Below are 25688 nucleotides of genomic sequence, written 5' to 3'. Positions count from 1 at the left end.
AGAAGTACATTTTATACTATTATGTATGTACGTGTGTGTGTGTGTGTGTGTGTGTGTGTGTGTGCCTATCTACAGATAGACTGATGGACAGCGATAGGTAGATGGCTGGTGGACGGATGGATAGATGGATAAACGGACAGAAAGATAGATGTGCATGTACAGGCAGAGGTAGACGCTGGGTGTCTCCTTCGAGCTTACTTTTTGAGATGGGTCTTATGAAACTTAAAACTAACCAAACTAACCAGTGCAGCTGGCCTGGCTAGCCAGGGATCCCAGCCCTAGGACGAGGAGTGAGCACCACCGCACAAAGCTTCTGAACATGGTTTATGTGGGATGGAACTCAGCCCTCAAGCTTGGGTCGCAAGCACTTGACAAACCCCAGCCCCAGCCCCCGGCCCCGGCCGCAGCCCCAGCCTGGGTCACTTCTGATACATCCTTTCTCACTCCACACTAGATTTTTAAATCATACAACAAAGGGTACTTCTGAAGATCATGGATGCTGTCCTCTTATCTAGATATTAATTACATGGATTGATGCATTTTGAGCATTCCCAGGCCGTAGATTTATGACTTTTGACCTTTTCATGCATATATAAGCAACCATAAAAACTGTAAGGTATGCTGCTGTCACTTTCCACCTGTCCTTAACACCAAGTCTGACAAATTCTTAACATACTAACCTTTCATCTCCCACAAACTAGGTAAAGGAACAATGGCATCCTTTGTTTCTGGATTTAATTATAAAATAGTAGAGAAATTGCTTTGTGGTATGGAAATGTCAAAAATCACAGAGGAAAAAACAACCATGACAAATGACAGCTTTGAGACTTGTAAATACTGAAAACTGTGGGAACTAAAAAGGGGGGTAGGGGACGGAGGGGTAAGGCCAGAGTTCCTCCTATGCTCTGGGCAGGCAGACCTGGGAGGGCTGCCAGACACTTTCACTCAGCCCCGACTGGGCATCTAAGCCACTGACCCCACTTGACAGGGGGGTGGACAAGGGGCGGCCCCCAAAACCAGGGGCCCCAGAGTGAAGGAGAGAGGTTTCCATGCAGGCAAGAGTAAGCACAGTGGGCCTTGATGAACAGAGACCGTCTATAGTTTTAGAGCTTTATTGTCGAAAGGCAGGGGGAAAGAGAGAAGGTAAGAGAAGGAGAGAGAGAGAGAGAGAGAGAGAGAGAGAGAGAGAGAGAGAGAAGAAAGGCTAGGGAATAAGAGGAAGAGGGTGAGAGGTTAGAGGTTAGAGAGAGGGTGGGGGAGGAGAGGGGAGAGTAAGGGAAGTAAGAGCAAGAGAGCAGGAGAGTGAGGAGGGGCCAAGCAGCACCTCTTATGGTATGGGTTATCTTTACTGTTGCTAGGTAACCGGGGAGGAGTCTACTCTGAAGGTCAGAAGCTTGGGACATTGCCTACATGACTACTTCTCTTGTGGGGGCCGAGGGGGCGGTAACTTCGACAGGGGCCAGGGTTCCAGGAGACATGAGAGAACTTCTGTCCCATGTAGGTGAATTATCACCACCAGGTCCAGGGTTCAGACCTCAGCTCGACTGGAGACCAGACTGTCTTTGCATAGCCCAATGCCCCAAAGAAACCCAAGAACATTAAATAGGGCTGCAAAGAGAAAGCACACAGTGAATGGTAAGAAACGGGAGCTAGCAAGACCCGGAGCCAAGACCAAACTCTATAATTTATTACCCATGTGCCCTAGGAAGGATACTTCATTCCCCCAAACTCCACATCTGTCAAATAAGTGCACCAATACAGAAGTGCATAGCGATTATAAACATCCCACTGAAATGGTCTTCGTGGAGCTGAATTCAATAACTATTATTATTGTGTAAGAATGACAGTGCTGCTGTATGAGACGGTACTAAAAGAGAAGAAAGCGCTGAGCTTATTTAGGGCTATAACTATCTTTTGTTTTGGAAGCCTCAGTGTCAAACATGGTTCCTGAAAGAAGGGTGCTGTTCAGTAACAATGTGATTTAATGAAGCACACATGACTTGAAAGTTAGGAAAATAGTTGTTGAAGACTTCAGACTAAAATAAAGATGTCGTGGATAGGAGAAATAATTATAGATTAAATTTCAGAAGGCTGGGGATGTAGCTCAGTTGCTGAAGTGCTTGCTTATCATGCAGGGGGTACTAAGTTCAATTCCCAGCACTGCAAAAGAAACTAAGCTGAGTGCTTGTGATACCAGTACTCGGGAGGTGGAGGCAAGAAGACCTGATTGTCAAGGTTCTTTTCTGGTTCAAACCTAGCCTGGTACATGAGACCTTGAGGGGGAGTCTTAAAGAATAGACAACTGGATGCAAACAAAGACTTACAGACCTGTGTTTGAGGTGAGGTTTTCCGAGGGGCAGGGACTGTGGTTATTTTGCTGTGTTTTTGAGAAAGGATTTCCATAGGCAGCCTGGGTTGGCCTGGAGCTTAGGATCACCCCTCGTCAGCCTCCTGAGAACTGAGACTTCAAACTTCCACCATAGCACATGGCACCATGGCCAAAGTCTTTTCAAGATTTATGAAAATAACAGTGGCACAAGTCCCTAAGCCCAGCACTCAGGGGACCCCTAAGCCAGTGCTTGTGAACCTTGCTAATGCTTGGGACCCTTTAATACATGCTTCGCTGACCCCAATTATAGACAGTTTTCATTACTACCTCATAACTGCAATTTTGCTACTGGTACGAATCTAATGTAAATATTTTTAGAGATGGAGGGTTGTCAAAGGGATTGGGACCCAGAGGTTGAGAAGGGCTGCTCTGAGGTGAGTTCAAGGCCATCCTCTCTTTCTCAAACAAACAGACAAACAAACAAACAAAAACTTTAAAAACAGAAACAAAAAAAAAGTCTAAAGGAGAGAAAATCCTAATTACAAAATAAGACAGAATAAACCTGATGCTGTAGCCAAGAGTGGCGGTGCTCACCTTCACTTCCACCACCTGACAGGCTCAGCTAGCCAGCCCGCTCTACGTGGGAATTCCAAGCCCCTCAGAGTTACATGGTGAGACCCTGTCTCATAAAAATAATTAATTAATTAATTAATTAATTAAACAAACAAACAAAACCAGCCAGGTGTGGTGGCTCACACACCCTTAATCCCAGCACTCTGGAAGCAGGGGAAGGATGATCTCTGAGTTCAGGACAGTTAGAGCTACACAGAGATAGATAGATAGATAGATAGATAGATAGATAGATAGATAGATAGATAGATAGATAGATAGATAGATAGATAGACAGCACACAGATCTTATACTACTAGCTGCAGTCCTAAACTGCGGACAATCAGAAGCCAAGAAACTAGAATGAATTGTAAGACAAGCAGAGGTAAAGGTGAAAAACTCCAATTCCCATTAATACTGTGATGTTGTTGTCTTTGACTATGAAGCAAAGGTCATCTAGAAAGAGGGAAGGATGCTACCCTTTCCTTGGGCCTGAACAGTTATGACTACTGGGCTGCAGAGATGGCTCAGTAGTTAAGAGCCTTCAGCGTTCTTTCAAAGAACCCAAGTTCAAGTGTCAGCACCCATGCTGGGTGGCTCACAACTCACACAAGTCCAGTTCCAGGGGATCTGGTGTTCCCCTGGGACTTCTGGCTTCCCTTGGCACCTGCACTCATGCACACATGCCCCTACAGACATACACTCAAACACATACTTTAAAACATAAAAATAAATCTAAAGAAAAAAGAACCCTCCAATCTCAGAGAGGTAGCTCTCCAAACAGTTGGGAAAGAATATTCGTCTTGCCACACAAGGAAACCCAGCAACAACACAAAGGTAACCCAGCAGACAGCTTCTTCTTAGCAGCAAACAAGTCCTCCAAGCAGGAAGCCTGCTACATTGCTAATCCTCACCTCTGTGTGTGAGTCTAAAGCCTCGCCCACTGGCTGTGTAACATCCTCACAGTCTTCCATGTTGGCTGGTTGTAAAAGAACTGAGGCATCAGAAAGAAGAAATGATCAGTCAGTCTGGGGATGCGGATGCGGTGGGCCTCCCTTAACAAAAGTGTTACCAGGTAAAAGAGATTAAAGGTTTGCATAAAGAGTTTTACAGTGTAGGGGATGATAAAAGATTTGGGGTTCTTGGCTTAAAAGTCTCACAAGCTGGGGAAGGGTCTGCCGGTCATGGCAGGCTGGCCACCTTTGAGAGAAAAACAGTTTCTCACAAAACCCTTATTCTCTAAGCAACACTGGCATTTTGTAAAACCTACACAGATTTCACAAGAGAGAATACAAATGGGTGGCAGGTTCCTCAGAGCGACACGTTAGCAGAGATGGGAAAATAAAACAGGGTCTGAATAACAAGTCTGAAAATGGAGAAGAGAAGAACCAGCTAGGGTCAGAGTTCATTCAGCTAGTGTAGTGTTTGCTGTGCATGCGGCATGGATCCCTGGATGCCCAGTGCCACATGCAATCTGGTGTGCTGATGTAGACCTGTAATCCCAGCACTAACCCAGGAAGCAGGAGGCAGAAGAACTAGAAACGCAAGGTCACCCTCAGCCACACGGCAAGTTCAAAGCTGGCCTGGAGTACATGAGACTCTGTCTCAAAAGAAGTGAGCAAGGTACTAGAGCAGGCAAGTCTCACTGGCCCTTCTCCGCTAGCAGCCCTAGACCCTGCAGAAGCAGGCTGGCTGGCTGGCTTGCTTGCTTGCTTGCTTGTTTTCTGTGCTGAGGGCTAAACCCAGACATTACTGCATGCTAGCCAAGTACTCCACTTCTAAGCTATGTCCCCAGCCTTGGGTCTCAGTTCTAATTTTATTTTTATTTTAATCACCAGCTGGAGAACCTTCCTGCTAGTGTCTCTGACTCTTCTAAATGATCCAGAACCAATGGAATTTTAGCATCTGCTATAATCCAGTGGACTATTCTGGAAACAGCTCATCAGTTGTTGCTAAAATGCGAATCTAAACTCTCCTTTATCACTCCACTTACTGTGAGAAGCATGAAGATGTCTTTGAGTCTCTCCTCAAGAACATTTCAAGATCACCAACTCTTGAACACCTCTGTTCACAGGCACAGCTAATGGCTGCCCCTGAGCCATCTCTGAGCAGGTTGCTGGAGATCTGCCTACACTGTGGGCTGAACACAGCTGTCACTGAATGTGAAATGGAACTTAACATGTGTCAGCCACACCAGCAGGAGCCTGTCAAAGCTTCCTCTGGTGGGGGATGGTCAAGCTAGAAAGAACAATGGTAACAAAACTAAAACCACCCATGTTCCCTCCATCATAAAAATAATAGTGTTCTTTCCTGCATTTGCTGCCAATGTCTAGATGCAGAGCTCATTTTTTATAGCACATACTTAAGGTAGATTTGCATGGGTTGTGTGTTGTTGTATTGTGTTGTGTGCACATACTCGAGTATATTCCAATGTATTCTAATGATGTATCATTTTAAAACTGCCTGAATTATTTTAATGGCTGGAGAAATACTATCTTGAAAACAGACAATGGCTACCCAATAATCCTCTAATGTATGTCAGATGAGCTATTTTCAGTTTGCTGGGGGACAAGGGTGTTGAGACATTGCCTCTTGTTGCCCAGGATGGCCTTGAACTCATGTATAGCTCAGGCTAGCCTTGAATTCCTCGGGCCCTATAGTAGTGGGTGAGGGAAAGACTACGCTATCTGCACATGCATGCACTGTTGCTTTACTGTACGATGGGTTCCAGAGCTCTGGAAAACTGAACAGTGGGGGAATTGAAAGTGTTACCAGATTCAATTAAGATTAGAATTAGCCAGCCGGGCGTTGGTGGCGCATGCCTTTAATCCCAGCACTTGGGAGGCAGAGGCAGGTGGATTTCTGAGTTCGAGGCCAGTCTGGTCAATACAGAGAAACCCTGTCTCGAAAAACCAAAAAAAAAAAGAAAAGATTAGAATTAGCCAAATGTATTAAAACTGCTAGCAGGGCTGCAGTCTTTAATCCAAATCAGAGACATGTTGCCCAGAAGCAGGTGAAGGAAGGCTTTTGAAAGGCAAAATCCACAAATACTTCCTATCTGTGGAATTTACAGATATGTGAGCAACTGCCTTACCCCCATGCACACAGCAATAAGCAAGTTTACAGAAGCCAGAGCAAGAAGTTAATCATTTCACAACAGTTATGCAATCCTTGGGAAGGGACAAGAAGTCAGGGTTGGTGGAACTTATCTTTCAGGAATTTAGGCCAGCGACAAATGGCTAACATGGGTGCCAAGCACAAAGTAGAGTTAGAGTTTTCCTTGGCCATAGCAAAGCACTGTCTATTGGTAAAGCCTGGATATATACTAAGCGATGATCTAATTAAACTTTGGATGAGACACACACATACCAGGGCTTCTGTTCTAAATTAAGGGAAAGAAATTCTGACCACACAGGCAAAGAACACAAGCTAATCATTGTGTCTACAGACAGCGTCTGGACAAATATATTTTAACCAAAATGAAAAGAGAAAATATACATGAAAATCTATTAAATATATAAATCTATTAAATAAATCACACACACACACACACACACACACACACACACACACATATATGTGACATAAGACAGATGCACAAAATTCAAAGACACTTAAGAATAAACTACTAGGTGGGGCAGGGAGATGTCTCTACTGGTGAAGTGCTTGCCACTTGAGCATGAGGATCTGAGTCAGATCCTAGGTCCACAGGAAAGCTGGGAGTAGCAATGCATCCATAAGCCAGCATTTGGTGAGCACAAAGAGGCAGGCCTCTGCAACCCACAGGCCAGCTAGCCCGACAACCAGTGAGCTCCAGATCCACTGAGAAAACGTCTCAGCTAGGAGAACCAGGATCAAGGAAGCTATCCAACATTGACTTTTGCCTCCTCATGCACTGACACCTACAAGCATGCATGTACGCATCTCCATAAACACATACACCATACACACAGACAGTAAGTCTCCATAAACATATATACACCATACACACAGACAGTAAGTCTGAACTACTCAAAGACCTAGACATGATGTGTATGTGTGCTCTGACAGACTTGAAAATCTAAAGGAGACAGGTGACTCCTCAGAAAAGTGTACATTACCAAGCAACCTACAATTAATGAGAAAAGAAGAAAACATCTACCCATCAGAACATGGTTTCTTCATGAACGCGAAGAAAACAAGTTTAGATCAAGAATTAGTGAATCAAATCACTACACTGAAATAGTACATACAGCAAGTCAGCTTTGTTCCAAGAATGAAGGAATGAGTCATAATTCTTCAACTCGGCCATTGCATTCATGTGATCTATATTACATTTCCACAGGAAAAGCAATATGTATAATTATCTACCTCAATGTATGTCTTCTATTTTGGTTTTGAAACAGGGTCTTGCTATGTAGCCCACCCAGGCTTATCTTTAACTTTCTCCTCCTGCCTCTGCCTCCCAAGTATTAGAATAATAGACATTATTCACCAAACCTGGATCAATAGATTCTGATTTAAAAACAAAAACAAAAAAACAAAGAAACAAACAACAACTTGATAAAATCTGTCACCTATCTGGGTGGTAAATAAAGAGTGACAGCCCAGAAAGTTAACAAATACAATAAAGCTTTCTTCTCCAGAAAGCCTACAGAAAACATCACATTTCACTAAACTTTAGATGCATCCTCACTAAATTCAGAAGTAAGGCAAAACTACGGTGAGTGTTCTTACTGGTCACTCTACACCAGCACCGTTTCACATGAAGCTAGAAAAGGAAATGTACTTCTTGGCTACAAGCAATATGACAAACTTAAGCCAAAAAAGAATTTACTGGAAGAATTTCAGCAACTCCCCAAAGAAATTCGAAGCTAAAGATAGCAAGTAAATGCCAGAGAGCTGCAAATGGCCATACAGAAGAGTGATCTCTGTAATAGGACAAGACCAATTCAGTTAGCCACTCTGCCAAGATCACTGAGTTCCAACTGTTCTTTGCAGTAATTCATCACTGAGATGCAAAGGCTTGCAAAGAAACACCCATCTACCACCAAACTGTTACAGAAAGGTTAAGGGGTGCGTGTGTGTGTGTGTGTGTGTGTGTGTGTGTGCACACGCGTGCTCGAATTCATGGAAACCAGAGGAATTCATCAGGTGTACAACTCTATCACGGTCTATCTTACTTTTCCCAGACAGGATCTCCAGCTGACCCTAAGCTAGGCTAGCAGTCAGCAAGACCCAGCAGTCCTGCCTCTCCCAAACCCCATAGAGCCCAGCTTACAAGCATGTAGCTATTCTCAGCTTCTTACGTAAGTCCTGGGGATTTGATCTCAAGTCCTCAGGCTTGTGCATACAGCTGTCTTACCCACTAAGCCATCTATTCTCCAGCCCCAAGAGCTTCCTTTTGTAACCGTACACTTAGCATTGTCTTTTAGAGCAGAAATCTACAAAATGAAAATGACATACACATAAGAAGTTGGAGATATGGGTCAACGGTTAAGAGACCACTTATTACTCTTATAGAGAACCTGGCTGTTTCCAGCACCCTCAATGGATGGTTCAGAAACACTTCTAACTCTAACATAACTTCAGCTCCAAGGAAAGCTGACCCAGTGGCCTCTGCAGGTACCTGTACACAAACACTTAAAAATAATAAAAATAAATATATTTGTAAAATAGTGTAAATCTGTATTTCTATAATCTTTGGTATGGGACCAAACTTCCTGAAACAATATATAAATCCTGGAAGTCATACAGGAGCTCTATCTATTAAAAACAGATCTGTCTATAAAAACAAGTAAATAGATTAACCATAACTTTTTTTAAGATTTATTTATTATTATATGTAAGTCCACTGTAGCGGTCTTCACACACTCCAGAAGAGGGCTTCAGATCTCATTACAGATGGTTGTGAGCCACCATGGGGTGCTGGGATTTGAACTGAGGACCTCCAGAAGAACAGTGTGCGCTCTTAACCGCTAAGCCATCTCTCCAGCCCTAACCATAAACTTTTTAAAACTTCTGCACTAAAAGCTAAAACTTAACGGGGGGGTGGGGGGTGGAGCTTCAGCACTTACAATGAAAGGTCCATGATGCATGAAGAGAATCAATAAAATGAAACAACAACCTACATCCTGATAAACAGGCAAAAGATACTAGGCATTCACAGGAACTAAATACAAATGACTGATAAACCAAGGAAGCATACACATTAATAACCATGAAGAATGCAAATGAAAATGGCAAGATGGTGAGGACTGGAAATAATTACTACTCTTAAAGTTAATAGGTCCTCTAACTCACTCCCTGGATGCTGGCGGAGGCATTCTCCTGTGAATCCTATCATTTCCTAGTACTGGGAGAAAAACATGTTTCCCTCCATGGTAATTAGCATTCAATTATCCAAGTGATTCTCAAATTTTGGACCCATATAGACCCCTAAAATTTAAAGAAGGCATGAATGGATTGCCAGAATTTAGGGGAAGAGACTACAGAGGGGTAAAGGGATTTGGAGTATAAAAATATTTTGTATTTTTATCATATAACTTTGTGATTAAAAAATAGTGAATATATTTATGTAAATCACACCTTTCAAAAATATTTTTAAAATTCCTTGGCCTGGGGCTCCACTCAGTGGGAGGGTTCTTCAGTAGCTTCTATCTCCAGTAACAACAAGGAAGGGCCTAGAGTTCGTGTTTATATTTAGCATTCAGAAATGTTAACAGTTTTTAAAGCAATTATATATGGATTTTAAGATAATGCATTAAATGTAAATAATGTGTTCTTTACTAAAATAACTATTCTCAAAATCAAAAAAGTATTTCATGAGAAAAGGCACATTGCTGTCTAATTAGGCAAATCTCTTTAATGTCTAGCCTCAAACAGAAATGTGTGCTTGGACTCATGAGCTGTTTCATTATCTCTTACAACACTGTAAGTCACACGGCCATTGGGAAACTTCGCTGTACACTCATAAAGGCAAGAACAGATAAATAACCTCTGAAGACGTTATGAAAATAATGAACTTTACAGTGTGTGACAGGGAAGAACACGGAAAGTGAGCCACACTTTGAAAACGTCTGATTTAGTCAATACAAGATACTGTCGGATTCTGGATATGGAGCGATAACAAAACTGTAGTTCTGTTTAATCAGAGAAACAGTAACCCACGCAGATGACCTGTTCCTCGACGAGTTAGACATAGAAATTCTCAAAAACGGATGAATCAAGGATTTAGAGAATTAGGAGTCCAGAAAAGGTAAGACAATCCTTAAACTTTCACCCTTCACCTCCTGGACAAGGAAGGCAGAGAAATGCCTGAACTCAAAGACAGACTCGGAAAAATGATGGAAAAGTGGGGAGCTTTAAAAGGAAACCCACTACATTCAATTTCAAAGACAGGAGAACAAACACTGCTTTTTGGTCACATGGTTCATGGAACTCAACGTTGTGAAAATCACATCCCATCCCACACGTTTCACAGATGGCTGAACTACATGCCAAGCGACTGTTACCTGGACCGTGTCTCTAGTGACTGAGAAGCCACAAAGCCACCCACTCTCCGGGTTCAACACGCTAGCAAGGTGCTAGGTCCCTCCTGAGACGCCCTACTCCGGGCTCTTCATCACTTTCCTCAGCCTAGGTCTGAGTCGGGTGCTCTGTACGGAGGGGTGGGCCGCACGGCATCCCGGCGTCCCTGCCTCCCGCAGTGAGGACGCGGAACCGGGAGCGCGTCGGGCCCCTCCACTCACCTGGCCGCTGCTTCAGCGCCATCACCGACACCAGGTAGTGGGCGATATCAAAAAAGGGAAACATGGACGTGCGGGAGAAGGCCAGAGTCAGATCATCCCACGGGTACTCCATGACGACTACCGACCCCGCCGGCCCCAGCAGCCGCGGCGGCCGGTTCCCCTCCGGCGGCGGGGGTGGGGGAGGGGACGGCCGCGCCAGCTCCAGCCCTGCGCGTGCGCCCTGGAGCCTAGGGGGCGGGGTCCGGAACGGGGGCGGGGCCGGAGCCGGAACGAGAGGCGGGGCCAGTGGGTTATACCCTGACCCTGGTTCTCCAAATAAAGGTATGACATTTTCTCAGTGTTGGCAGTCAGTGCCAGCTGACCCAAGGGGCGACGCTCAGAGTCAGATTCTATGTAAACGGATGCCATTCGTCTTTTTCTGAACAGCCACAATGTAACTCATTTATTAGTGAAGATATGAAAAATAATAAAACGGTAATGTTTTATCCATATCCCCATGAAACTTGACTTTTCCCAGGGAAAACTTTTTTTTTCCCCCTAAGGACTCACGGAATTTCACAAAGCATAAAAAGTATGGATGCCGGGCTGGTGAGATGGCTCAGTGGGTAAGAGCACCCGACTGCTCTTCTGAAGGTCCGGAGTTCAAATCCCAGCAACCACATGGTGGCTCATAACCATCCGTAACAAGATCTGACTCCCTCTTCTGGAGTGTCTGAAGACAGCTACAGTGTACTTACATATAATAAATAAATAAATCTTTAAAAAAAAAAAAAAAAGTATGGATGCCACGCCAAGGCAGATGGTTAGGGAAGACCATGGCAGGGAAATGCTAGACTACAACCTGAAAAGTGAAGTTGGAAAAGAAAATAAAAAACCTTTCGCAGTGAAACCCAGGCGGTTTAAGCTCTTGATCAATCGCTAAATTGTGCTCAGTCTTGTTTATTAAAAGCCCTATCGTTGTGCTGAATTGGTAGTTGGGCTGAGGAAGATGGGCAGGTCGCTGAAGTTGCAACCCAGCACCAAAGATTCATGAGAAGAGACTAGGGAAATCAGAAATGCACTCACTAATCCAAGACAAAAGATAGTAGTAGATGTGGGTCTTAAGGACAAAGCCACAGATAGAGAAAGACTGCCAAGCAGAGTAAAGAGGATGCAAATACCACCTGTAAAGACATCAAAACGAGCCAAGTTTCGAAAAACAAGAAAAGGAGCGATCTGCTGAAATTTGTTGCAAAAAGAACTAGAAATAAAGGGAAGAAGTGAGACTGGGTAAGGAAAAAAAAAGGTAAGTTTGGCACATTTTTATTTGACATGTCAGCAGATCATGCTGTTACTTGGAATGTGTACACACAAGCTATTGAAGGAGCAGGTAGGTGAATGTTCTATTGCTGCAAAGGGCAATTGTCTTTTTCTTCTGAATTTAGCCTTAGTATTAACTCACTTAGCAAATGTTATTTACACCCATGCTTTGTACCGAGCATTTTACTGGCTGCCAGAGGCTCCACTGTCCTAAACGCCAGGCTTAAAATGTAACAAAACGTTAGCAACTTTCTTCATTTCATAACTTGTCAAGAAACAATAGCCTTGATTAAATACTTTTTGATTGTTTTTCTAAGCAAACATTTTCTATAGAGAAACATTTCTTTTTAGCTTCTGGCACACTTTGTTCGTTATAAGAATAATAAAATAAGGAACAGTCAAGGCTTTATTAGCTCTGCTCAGAGATATTGCAGGCTCCCTGATGTTTGACTCACCCCATGAGTGCAAAAGGAAGTGTGTTCTCATCTGCCTACTGACTAAAGACAATGATTTTAAGATCTAAAAGAAATGAATTAGGACGATCACACACAGAAAAGTTCTATCCATATTTTGTATGTGCCTATTACGTTTGCTTCTGGTCACAACATAGACTACCTGGTCTATTGAAATGCTGTGTAGTTGAGGAAAACAGGAATGAACTGAGGGAAGACTTAGAAGAGGAGAGAAGAAAGGAGGGATTCGGGACAGTGGACTATTCAGACTTTTCCTGATGTCTGAAAGTGATTTACAAGAGTTGCTGATAAAATAAATCCAAGGTATACACCTTAGAAAACAAAACTGGGCTAACCAGATTATCAGCGAAGGACCTCAAGCTCTTTAATGCATTTTGTTGTTGTTTAGAAGCACATGAAACTAGTGTTTTTCTAAACCAAGTTTCTCAACAGTAGAACCATTGGCGTTTGAACTGAACAATTCTTTTTGGACTGCCCTAGGTATTGTAGGATAGTCGATAATATCCCTTTTGCATGCACACATGCACATACACGCGCGCGAGTGCACACACACACACACACACACACACACCAGTTGTAAAGATCAAAAATATCTCATTATTTCGAAATGTTCTCAGGGTGGGGAGGATTACAAAATCCTGCACAGTCCAGAGCTATGCTGGTAAATGAGTCAAGGACATTGGCTCTATTAATACAAACTTTGGGACCATGCCAGAAGGTTAGTTCTTATAATCCATGTCAGTTTCTGCTTCTTCAAGTCTCTCCCTGACTGCATGTCTGAGATACTCAGTTTCACAAAAGGCATTTCCTTTCTTTCCTGCAATACTGTTCCTAGCCACTGAGTGGCATGCCTTTTACTTTGACAAATCCATTAGAATAATTTTTTTTTTAAGAACCATGAAGAGTGCAAGAAAAAAGTTTCATTTTAAAGGGAATGATAGGCATTTTTATCTGGTTATTTTCTTAAATTCATTACACTTAGTTATTGTGTATGTGGAGGTTATGTGTATGTGATTCAGTATACATATGCAGGTCAGAGAATAACTCAATGGAAGTCAGTTCTCTCCTTCCACAATGTGGGTCTCCCAGGTATCAAACTCAGATCCTCAGGCAGACGACTTTATCCACTTGAGCCATCGGACCGCCTCACCTAATATAGTATTAATAGCCTATTAATAGCCACTTTATAGCTTGTCAATATCAAATTATATTACACACAAAACACATGGACTTTAATTTAACCTTTACTTGAAGAGGGGGAGGGAGGAGACAGACAGAGTGCTTCTGTATAGCCCTGTCTATCCTGAACTCTATAGACCAGGCTGATTTCTAACTCAGAGAGCCACCTGCCTCTGCCTCCCATGAGCTAGGATTAAAGTTATGCCTGGCTTGAATTTAACCTGTTTTAATGTTCAGACTTAGAAAGGAGAGTTAACTATGGAACTCTGGTCACACTCAAAATACCGACCATATCCAGTCAGCACAATGAGACTCTGCCTCATGAGACTAAGTCAGTCTGAGAGTCCACTTAACTCTACTTGCTATGTATTTGGTAATAATACCTTTGGTGTTGTGTCTGGGAAAATACGACCTTGGCCCTTATTTCTTACACTTGAAATGAAAATCTTTTCCTCTAAGTATCAGCATCATTCATACTTCCAGTAAATATAAAACTATGAGACTGGAAAGATTCTCCAAGTACAAACACACCTAAATAAAAACCTGATGTCACCAAAGGAAATATCTACTGGTCAGCAAAGGTAAACTGCTATTCACCAGTATGGTAGCTGCCGGCTCTCTGTGGCTCACATCTGCAGCCGGCTCTCTGTGGCTCACATCTGTAGCCAGCTCTCTGTGGCTCGCATCTGCAGCAATCTGTCCCTGGTCAAGAGTGATAGGGAAAGTGGACCTAAAAGATTTGGGGGCCCCAAAGACGTCTCAGTTAATGAAAGTCCTTGCTACACAGCCTAATGGCCTGAGATAAATCCTCAGAACCCACAGTGACAGAAAAAAATAGCTCACACAGAAGTAGTTCCCGAGAGGCTGGAGAGATGGCTCAGCGGTTAAGAGGTTAAAGGTCCTGAGTTCAAATCCCAGCAACCACAGGATGGCTCACAACCATCCATAATGAGATCTGATGCCCTCTTCTGGAGTGTCTGAAGACAGCTACAGTGTACTTACATATAATAATAAATAAATCTTTAAAAAAAAAAAGTTGTCCTCTAACCATCTCCTGGTTGCCTTGGCAACCATGTGCCTATGTGTGCATGGCTCCCACTGATGATGATGATGATGGTGGTGATGATGTGGTGGTAGTTTGAATATTAGGAAGTGTGCCCTTGTTCTGAGAAGTGTGTCACTGGGGATGGCCTTTGAGGTTCCATATGCTTAAGGCAGGCCCATGTTGCTTTCTCTGCCTGCTGCCTGAGGATCCAGATGTAGAACTCTTAACCACCTCTCTAGCACCATGTCTGCCTCCATGCTGCCATGCTGTCATGCTGCCATGTTGCCCGCCATGATGATAATGGACTGAACCTCTGAAACTGTCAGCCAGTCCCAATTACATGTTCTCTATTATAATTGTTGCCATAGTCATGGTGTCTGTTCACAGCAGTAGAACTTTGACTAAGACTAATAATAACCACAGTGGTAATGATAGTAGTAGTAGTAATAAATGATGATATGATACAAAAAATAAAATAATAAGTCATTCTGGGAAGCTTAAGCAAAGTGAGGAAGTTACTGGATCCTGTAGAGGAATTTTAATTCAGCAACATGGCTGCTCTGGCAAGGATCACATACAAAGACCTAGGTCATTATGATCTCGCTAGATTGACACACCTTTAATCCCTCTGGCTAGAATACGGACATGCCCTTAGTATATACCTTTAATCCCAAACAATGGAAGAAGGGTTCATTTATAGAAGGAAAAGGCCATGTTTGAAAGTGACAAATCAGAGAAAGATTGGTCAACTCTCATGAGAACAGCACAGGAAAGAGCAGTTGGGGAGGAGGGGCAGTTTTAAAGACGCAGGTTCCAGAGAGAACAAACTAGGCACAGGTGAAGACATAAGGAGCCAGAGAATGAGCAGGAGCCAGAGAATTCGAACAGATTGCCAATGTTAGTTTGAGGCTGAGCAGAGCAGTTCAGTGAGAAGCCAGTCTGAATTGATCACCTTGAAAGAGGAGTTTTGAGCCAGAACAACTGAGTTGGAACAGCCAGCCAGAGGTCAGAAAGAGCAGAAAGGGCGAGTTTATTCAGCCATAAGCTTCTGAGATGGCAATTACATTTGGCAAATAAAAGTCACTTTTACAGAATCCTATGAAAGTGAAGGCAAGTTGAACATCAGACCCAAGAAAAAGAAGAAAAAGAGGACATTTCTGGGCCCTACAACAGCAGAGGGTCAGAGCATTCTCTCAGCTACTGACCACACTCAGTGCCAACATCCCTCACCCTGCGCTCCTCTCCCCCCATTCAACACTGCTAGGAGACATAGCCTGCCTGGCATGGAGAATATATCACAATATATCATATATCTTCTGCTAGTTAATAGCTCTTGGCAGGAGGCTGAATCACCTGGTTCAGATGTGAGACACAGCTGTACATCTGAAACGATCTCTCTCCCTCCCTCCCTCCCTCCCTCCCCACTTTCTCTTTCTCTTTCTCTCTCTGAGATACAGCATCTCACATATCAGGAAAACTCACTTTGAGGCTGAGGATAGCCTTGAACTTCTAATCATGATGCTTAGTATTCTGTGGTGTTGGGGTTCAAGCCCAACTTCAGTGTATGTTAGCATACGCTGAAAGCAAACACAGTCAATTTCAACCCCATCATAAATTAGCATTTTCTTCAAACCATTTACTTTAGACTAGTGCTAGAGAAAAGACGAAAAGGCCATCAGTCACCAACTGGAACTGTTTATCCTGATGCCATCAGTTCCTCTTACGAACACTGTAAGCACTGTTTTTCCTCCTGTTAGACAAAGCTCAAACACTACTAGGGGTTTCCTTTCCTGAGTTATACTATGGCAGTCACCCTATCTTTTAACAGTATCTAAACAGAAACCATCACTTTCTCCTCATTTAAGATACTAAAGAATGCTGGGTGGTGATAGCACATACCTTTTTTTTTTTTAAACTTTTTATTCTCTGCTCACTGCCCACCTCCCGATCACCCCTTCCCACAATCCTTCCTCTTTCCCCCTTCCCCTTCTCCTCTGAGTGGGTGGGACCCCCATGGTTATCCCACCCTCCCACCCTACTCCTCCACACACACCCGATCCCTGGCATTTCAAGTCTCCGCAAGGCTAGGCGCTTCCTCTCCCACTGGGGCCAGACAAGGCCCCACACACAGGCAACAGCTTTTGGGATAGCCCCTCTCCAGTTGTTCGGAACCCACATGAAGACCAAGCTGCACATCTGCCTCATATGAGCAAGGAGGCCTAGGTCCAGCCTATGTATGTTATTTGGTTGGTGGTTCAGTTTCTGAGAGCCCCAAGGGTCCAGGTTGGTTGACTCGGTTGGTCTTCCTGTGGAGTTCCTATCCCTTCTGTGGCCTGCACTCCTTCCTCCTGTTCCTCCATAGAGTGCCCAAGCTCCATCCACGGTTTGGCGCATGCCTTTAATCCCAGCACTTGGGAGGCAAAGGCAGGCGGATTTCTGAGTTTGAGGCCAGGCTGGTCTACAGAGTGAGTTCCAGGATAGCCAGGGCTACACAGAGAAACCCTGTCTCGCAAAAACCAAAAAAAAAAAAAAGTGTCCAAATATAGGCAATTCTATCAGCAAATGGAGAAGCCATGATGTCGCCTTCAGCATCTGCCTCCTTTCATTTCGTTTGTGAGACAGGATATCACCGTGAAGACCTGGCTAGCCTGAAACTCACTGAGACACACCTGCCTCTTCCCCCTGTGTGCTGAGATGCAAAGCATGCACCATCAGCATGGGCCTCAGAACAGAAGAAAGCAGACCCACTTTATGGAGCGGAGGGATGAAAGCTGAGACGAGCCTCTTACATTCCCCTCTAGAAGAACTGGATATCAGAGTCAACAGCACCCAGGAATAAATCCTGGGAAACTGCAAGTGGGTTCTGACCCCTACCAGTTACAGAAGGGAGTCATTCCATTGTAAGCACAGTAATAAATAGGAAGCCCTCAATGATAGCCAGTTATGGCGAACCAATATTGATTTATCTGATAACATAATGACTTCCCAAACAATTTCCCTTGCCCTGAGTAGAAGACCACACATAAGAGGATTCAAAGTTGTATTCTACAGCAGTTGCCTTGATTCCCCACTCCACAGCCTGGGCATGGGGAGGGGAAATGGTGTCACACTGGCTAGGCAGGGGCACTGCCACGGAGTTTGATTCCCAGCCTATTGCCTGCTTGTCCTAATGGATCAGACTAACCGTTGCAGAGGTACCTACACACTTTGCAATCTTCAATGAAATTAACTGTCTAGGACAAGATATAAAAATGGGTTGGCGGGTAAAGAAGAGGACTGGAGAACCCACATCAAAACCAGGCAGGTTTGGAGCGATGTATAATTTCAGAGCTCTGGATGCAGAGAGTCCTCAGGACAAGCGGGCTAGTTAGACCAGCTGGGATTGGTGAGTTCTGGTTTTATGAAGAGACTCTGCCTCAACCAATAAAGTAGAGAGAAATCCTGATGTCAACTTTGGACCTCCACATGAACACATGCTTGTACACACACACACACATACATATTTACACATATCTATACACATTACACACACAACCAAAAATTGTCTATAGAACTCCAAAAAAAAAGATATGGGATTTTTTTCTTTATTTTTCTCCTTTTTGCTTTGTTATATTTTTTTTTATTTTTAATGTTGGTTAATGATTATTATAAATTTTCCAAAACAAGTAGCAATAATTCTTCCTGTGATACTGGAAGATAATACAGTGGCTGTGAATACAGCACGTTCCTAAGCTTTTCTAGATCTGTCTTTCACATTCTCTCAGTTAGAAGTTGTTTATGCTAAAATATAACTTGTTTTGGTACAGGAAAAACAATGTTTAAGGTGGCCTCTAAAGCTCGCACTGCACCCAACCTTGACATGCCACTGTAAAAGCCAGGACTAGCTAGGACATGTTCTAAATCAGGGGACACTCCTTTCCCAGCTAAGGTTAGAACAACTGGTGAACAGCTGTTGCAAATCTGTAACCAGGAGAGAGACTGGAGGTAAAATTAGACACAGGGATGTGAAGACTGGCTCATTGGAATAGGTGGCTGGCAAGTCTGGTCAGCTCAAATGGAGCTGAGACTAAGAAAGCCACCCTAAGCCATTCCGTGCACTGCCTATTGGCTTGAGTAGTCAAACCTTGCCCAGGCAGAAAGGTGAGAAAAAAATCAAGCCAATAGAACAAGAGGACATCTCAGAGACAAGGAAATTTGGATGGCTAACTATATAAAACTACTTTAAACTAGAACCGAATTTCTTCTGAACAGGTAAATGGAAAAACAACCAACCACAATAAAAACACACACTCACCCTCCCAAAAGAATGTGCTGTCCAAAGGACAGATACCTTCTCACAAAATAAGAAAAAAGAAAAAAGCCTTGGCTATAGGCTATAGGATGTGAATGGTGTAACAACAGTACTCAGACATGAATCCTCAAAAAAATAAAATAATTAAATCTTAAAAGGAAAGAAATTACATAAAAATAACTAACTTCTCATTATCAAAAGACACCTTTAAAAATACACATCTTAACCAAAATATACAAAACATGTTATAAATCATAGGAAAAAGTCTTTTTCCAATAATTTATTTCTTTATTCACTTTACATCCAGATCAAAGCCCCCTCCATCCCTCCCTCCTAGTCCCATCCTTGCAAATCCCTCCCCTGTCACCCTCTCCCCTTTTCCTCAGGGGGCCCCCCTTAGGTATTTACCCACCCTGAAGCATCCCAGCAGGAGCAGGACTAAGCACATCCTTTCCCACTGAGGCCCAGCCAGGCCGTCCAGGTCGGGGACTAAAGTGAACAAAAGACAGGGCTCTGGTCTGCACGTCTTGTAACACACATCTTCTAAGATTTCAAGGCCAGGTTCGTAAACAGGTGACAATTTCTGGTTAAAATTAGTACAATAGCAGTCCTACAGTCAGGGCAGCCAGTATTTATTGGGCTTTTCAATCATTCTTTCTCTTCTGAAGACAGCGTCTCCCTGTGTTGCCCAGGTTGGCATATCCCAGATATGCCTTCCCACGTGTCTCCATATCAGGAGATCTCTGAGGCACACTGCTTTGCTTGTTGGGTGCATCGTAGGGGTGCTGCTCTGGGATTCCCCACACCTACTGCGGACTAGGCCCAGAAAACAAGGGTTGTGTTTGATCTTAATTGTCTACTTGACTAGATTCAGAGTCACCATGAAACCTTACCTCCAAGTGTCTCTATCAGAGGTTTAACTGAAGAGGGAAGACCCATCCCAAATGTGAGCACTATCTCCATGAACTGAAGTCTCAGGCTGAATAAACAAAATGGACAGAGCACCAGAACCCACCTTGTTCTGCTTCACAGCTGTGGCGCTAATGTGACCAGCCTCCATATGCTCCCCACACCATACTATCTTCTTCCCTCAAAATGTAAGTCCAAATCACCCTTGCATTCTTAAGTTGCCCTCACTATGTAGTTTATTGAGGTGTTGAAGAGGGTAACTGAAGCAGCAGGTGTCCTTTATATTCTTGAGACTGGTTAAAAACAACAACAGCAAAAAAAAAAAACAAAAACAAAAAAAAAAAAAAAACAAAAAAAACACTTCAAAAACAAACAAAAAAAAAAAACTACAACAAAAAAAAAAAAAAAAAACTCAAGGATTCTAGCTAGAATCAGGACAACTCTGGCTTGGGGTAATGACCAAAAAGGAAAATTAAAATATTGTTTCCGCAGCGCCTCAGACATTCCACGTCTTTCCACAAATACTTTCATACAGAGGTAAGTGCCATGCCTCTATTCAGGAGAATTGGCATCAATTGGCAGAAAGAAAGCCATGGGCAAGCTAGTGCTATGGACCAGTTCTGAGCTGGGGCTTTGTGAAAAGTGGGGGATGGGCTGGAGAGATGGCTCAGTGGTTAAGAGCACTGACTGCTCTTCCAAAGGTCCTGAGTTCAATTCCCAGCAAACACATGGTGACTCACAACCATCTGTAATAGAACCTGATGCCCTCTTCTGGTGTGTGTCTAAAGACAGCTACAGTGTACTCATAAAGTAAATAAATCTTAGAAAGAAAGAGAGAAAGAAAGAAAGAAAGAAAGAAAGAAAGAAAGAAAGAAAGAAAGAAAGAAAGAAAGAAAGAAAGAAAGAAAAGAAAAGAAAAGAAAAGTGAGGGCTGGTCACAGACATGGGACCCTGTGTCTTCATAAAAGCCAGGGCACTGTAGGGGCGGAAAGGTGTGGTCTCTTTCCTTACCTCCTGTAAGGGTTATGGTGAATACACCTGTAACAAAAGATAGAGAAACAAGAGAAAGGCTTAACAAAACTATTCAAAACGTTTAATGGGACAAGACTCGTTAAAACTGAAGACTCAAAGACCCTGGGACATCTACCCATTTTTATATTTTTGCTTGATGGAGAGTGGTGAGCTTTGTAAAATATTATTTTACGAGAACATATGATCTAATGACAATGGGCTTAGGGGTAAGGACATCCTAGCAAGGTCTATCTCCCTAGGTTCTTCTTGACCCCTCTGGGTAGCTATTCCATACCCTTGGACATGACCAGGATCTCCCTGGAACAGAGATCTTCCAGAGAGGATGTGCTGCCCTAGGAGCTGATCTGGGCAAACACCCACAGCCATTTGGACTTAGATTTGGCTTCCTGCCCACTCCATGCTGATACATAACTCCTTTCTTCTTGGTTTTATCTTCAGTGTGCTCATGGCAGCTTTTAGGTCACAATGTGTTGTACAAGCAGGATGGGAGGATCATTGACATCATGTTCTGTGTTCAGGATGACTGAATCCTAGCTTTGAGGAACAGTGAATGGGGTGTATACAACACAAAATAAGCTGCTAGAATAAATTCAGGAAACATTTTCTAGTTTAATAATAATGACTATTAGTAAGTCTTATAAAAGACCTAGATATTTTTATTCCTTTCTTTAAAATATTAGATTTCTGTTTTATTTTATTTTATTTATTTATTTATTTATTTATTTATTTATTTATTTTGGTTTTTCGAGACAGGGTTTCTCTGTGTAGCCCTGGCTGTCCTGGAACTCACTTTGTAGACCAGGCTGGCCTCGAACTCAGAAATCTGCCTGCCTCTGCCTCCCGAGTGCTGGGATTAAAGGCGTGCGCCACCACGCCCGGCTTTATTTTATTTTTAAAGATTTATTTTACTTTTATTACATGTATATGTCTGAGTGTGCTCAAGAAGGCAGGCATGACAGGCCAGAAGTGTCAGATCTCCTGGAGCTGGAGTTACATGTGAGGAGTTACATGTGAGGAGTTACATGTGAGGAGTTACATGTGACTGTGAGCCACCTGACACGGGTACCGGGACCTGAATTCAAGTTCTCTGCAAGAGTGGTGTGTGATCTTAACCACTGGGACATCTCTCCAGCTCCATAAAATATTAGATCTTTAAATCTAGGTTTTTAAAATTCTCTATCACTTCTGCTCTCAGGCAGAAGCCATCCATTTCCCAGAGCTGTGTCTGTGATAACTGATTTGAATCTGGTCACAGTGGCTAGCTTGACCACGTCCCAAGACTGCAGCTCACATCCACGAGCCCTAGCCCTTTGTTTATGATGAGGCCTAGACAAACAGATGTGGATGGAGCAATCAGATGGATACAGCAGCATTGCATCAGGAAAAGGAAGCCACCGTAGCAAAATCCACACCCAGGCTAAGTTGTTCCCAAACTCATTCCTATTTAGACTGCTGTATATCTAAACTAGTAATGAAAGAATGGAATTAGCGTAGAACAGTCAATCATCTAAGGAAGTTAATTCAAAACTACTAGGGGAAGCTGAATGTGGGGATACATGACCTAATCACAGTACTCAGGAGGCAGAGACAGGCAGATCGAAGTGAGTTCAAGGCCAGCCTGGTCTATGTAGCAAGTTCCAGGCCAGTCAAGTGTACATTGTTAGACTCCTTCTCAATAAATAAATTAATTACAAAATAAATATCATTCTCAACAACAAAAAACTACTACTTTTCAGGGCCCAGGGAGACAGATTGGTCGTTAAGGGCTCTCTATGCAAGCTGTTCAGATCTGAGTTCAATTCCCCAGCTCCCATGTGAAATTCTGAGTCATAATTGATAAACGTTGGGAGATGGAGATAGGAAAACACCTGGAGCTTGCTGACCAGACAGTCTAACCAAAATGGTGTCCTCTGGGTCCTACAAAGAGACTCTTAAAAAAAGAAAAAAGGTGGGTGGCTTTTGAAGAAAGTTATCTTTTCCTCCCACACTTGTGCACACACACATACACACACACCAAACAAAACAAAAATACACCAATATATTTAAAAATTCTAAGTTGAATTCAAGTACTTGAGTGTTGTTATTTAGACTCATTAAAATCTTTCACCTTGGTCTGGAGAGATGGCTCAGCGATTAAGAGCACTGACTGCTCTTCCAGAGGTCCTGAGTCCAATTCTCAGCCACCACATGGTGGCTCACAACCATCTGTAATGAGATCCAATGGCCTTTTCTTGTGTGTCTGAAGACAGCAACAGTGTACTCATAAAAAACTTTTTTAAAAAAGGTCTCTCACCTTCAACCTTTTGGAATTGTAGTCCTCATCCAACCAGAATCTGAGGCTACGTAACTACCAGAATGGTTTTTTCATTTGTTTTTTGTTTTTAAAGCAATTCCTGGTGGCACATGACCAATACCCAGGAGGCAGAAGCAGGCAGATTTCTGTGAATTGAAGACCAGCCTGGTCTACAGAGTGAGTTCCAGGATAGCCAGGGCTATACAGAGAAACCCTGTTTCGAAAAATAAAAGAAATCAAACAAACAAACAAACAAGAGTGTTTCTTTAGCTTTAACTTTAATAAAAGGAATGAGGGTACAGATCCTGGCGAGAATGAAGACAGTCTATAAACAGAGCTGGTGCTTCTCCTTTGGGTGTCACACTATCAAAAGGATGGCTTCCAAGAAATTGGAATCCCCATCACTATGCTTTATACTGGAGAAAGAAAGAAAGAAAGAAAGGAAGAAAGAAAGAAAGAAAGAAAGAAAGAAAGAAAGAAAGAAAGAAAGAAAGAAAGAAAGGAAGGAAGGAAGAAACGGAGAAAGAAAGAAAGAAAGAAAGAAAGAAAGAAAGAAAGAAAGAAAGAAAGAAAGAAAGAAAGAAAGAAAGAAAGAAAGAAAAGGACAGGGCTCTGTAACCACAAGAGAGTCTGTCTTCCAGAAAGAGATTTCACATAGTTCTGACAACTTATCAGACAGCCTTGCGGGAGAAATTGGAGCCCAGAAAATAATGCGGTAATGACAGGCAGGACCTCGTCTTGACTAGGATTGCTTTGCCACTGTACCTATTGCCCTCTGCCTAGACCAATACCTCACACTCACAATGGGACCCCAAAGAGGTGGGAGACACCGATGGCCTCTTTTCTGTGGTGACACTGGATACATCTTTCTGTCTCTTGCTTTCACTTGTTTCTTTAATTAGCTTATTGAAGACAGGTGGTCAAGCACCAGTACACGGCCATGGCCTGGTCTCTGTGGTAACAAGTGTTGGAATGAGACTAGAAGTAAGATATGCCAGGGGGCAGTGGTGGCCCATGCCTTTAATCCCTGCATTTGAGAGGCAAAGGTCTCTGTGAGTTGGAGACTAGGCTGGTCCACAGAGTGAGTTCCAAGGCAGCCAGGGCTAAACAGAGAAACCCTGTCTAAAAACAAACAAACAAAAACAAAAAACAAAAACAAAGCAAAACAAACAACAGCAGCAGCAGCAAAAGCAACAACAGAAAGAAAGAGAAACAAAGGAAGGAAGGAAAGAGAGAAAGAAAAGAAACAAGATATGCCTTCCCCTACTTCTCTTGATGGGCACTGATTATTGCTGCTGTGTGGGTATCGCTGTAACCTACTTTGGGCTTGTGGGGAGGGAGCTGGGTGACAGGAGCACAAGACTGAGAAGAGCCCCCACCCCCACCCATTCATTCATTTCAGAATAGTTAATCTTTTCCACTCAGTAAATGAACTGTGAATTACAAGAGTCTCTCAGATCAGAAACAGAACTCAGTGAAAGATCCCAGAGGGAATGAGGCCTCAGGAAAAGGAGAAAGACACTTAGCTCTGCAAGCTGTGACAGGGACAGGTGTGTGGCAGACAGTCTCCAGGGACCATGTCTCCACCCGCTGAAGCTTCGTCACCCCAGGGGACAGCCAACTTAGAAACCAATTAGTCAAAGTGCTGAGTGTCAGTCAACCAAAGTAGCAAGAACTCTGGGAGGAAGAGAGGCAAGGCTCTCGACGAGTGGGAGACCCCAGTTCAGAGTGTCACCAAGAGAGGAAGGCCCTGGACAGAATGGTCAAGACTGAAGATGAGCAGAGATGTTATAAGGAATAGATTGCTATGGCTCCTTTTCAACAGGCGGTGTGTTGAGAGCTCATCAGAGTTACAGGGAAGCCGGAAGCACTAAGTCCTCCCTCTCCTGACTGACTGCGGTGCCTACTTGTCTCAGAACTCTGGGAATTAGAACAGTCACCAGTGGTCTGGGCCCACGAAGAGGGGTGGGGGTGGGGGCAGTCTCTAACCCCACGTGACTCATTAGAGCAGGCATTGTGCCTTCAATCAGTGAGATGGAAAATTTGACCGTGGAGCAAGAGAAGAGGGAACTTCTCTAGATCCAGGACTTTAAAAGCGACTATCTTATGTCACTTTAGTCCAAGGGTCAAGTTTGCTTTTTCTCTGTGCTGACATCCCTCTTTGCAGAATGGTAAGTTAAAAATAGCTTTAAATGGTATGTTAAAAATGTCTTAGTTTTCACTGGTCTCTTGGATTTATTATCCAAACTCCTACCCATTTGAGAACACCAAGTAGTGTTCCCAACATCACCTTGTGTGAAGGTCCTGTAAAAGTCTGTTTGTGTTCGGATTGGTGGCCAACACCAGAAATACCAATCTGCACCTGAGAGGCTAACATTGGTAATACCAGGCAGTTCTTGAGAGGCTGAGACAGGAGAATTCTGAATTTGAAACCCGTTTGTTGCAAAAGCCCTTGTGAGAGAATGGTACTCTTGACCTCGTGTGGTCCAGCCTTCACAA

At 43.2% G+C, this 25688-nt stretch overlaps 1 protein-coding gene across 1 annotated transcript in view; it reads right to left on the bottom strand.

Annotated features, from left to right (window-relative positions):
* Tmem38b (transmembrane protein 38B) overlaps nt 1-10846 on the bottom strand; it is a 40319-nt gene extending 29473 nt beyond the window's left edge. Inside the window, exon 1 of the mRNA XM_021200643.2 lies at nt 10669-10846. Within this exon, the coding sequence (XP_021056302.1) occupies nt 10669-10780 (112 nt within the window). The 5' untranslated portion in view covers nt 10781-10846. The remainder of the gene's footprint in view (nt 1-10668) is intronic.
* Nucleotides 10847-25688: the final 14842 nt, after the last annotated feature.

The sequence above is a fragment of the Mus pahari genome, chromosome 6 (genome assembly GCF_900095145.1).
Source record: "Mus pahari chromosome 6, PAHARI_EIJ_v1.1, whole genome shotgun sequence".
Taxonomy (NCBI): domain Eukaryota; kingdom Metazoa; phylum Chordata; class Mammalia; order Rodentia; family Muridae; genus Mus; species Mus pahari.
The sequence above is the reverse complement of the archived record's forward strand: the minus strand, read 5'-3'. Positions and strand labels throughout refer to the sequence as shown.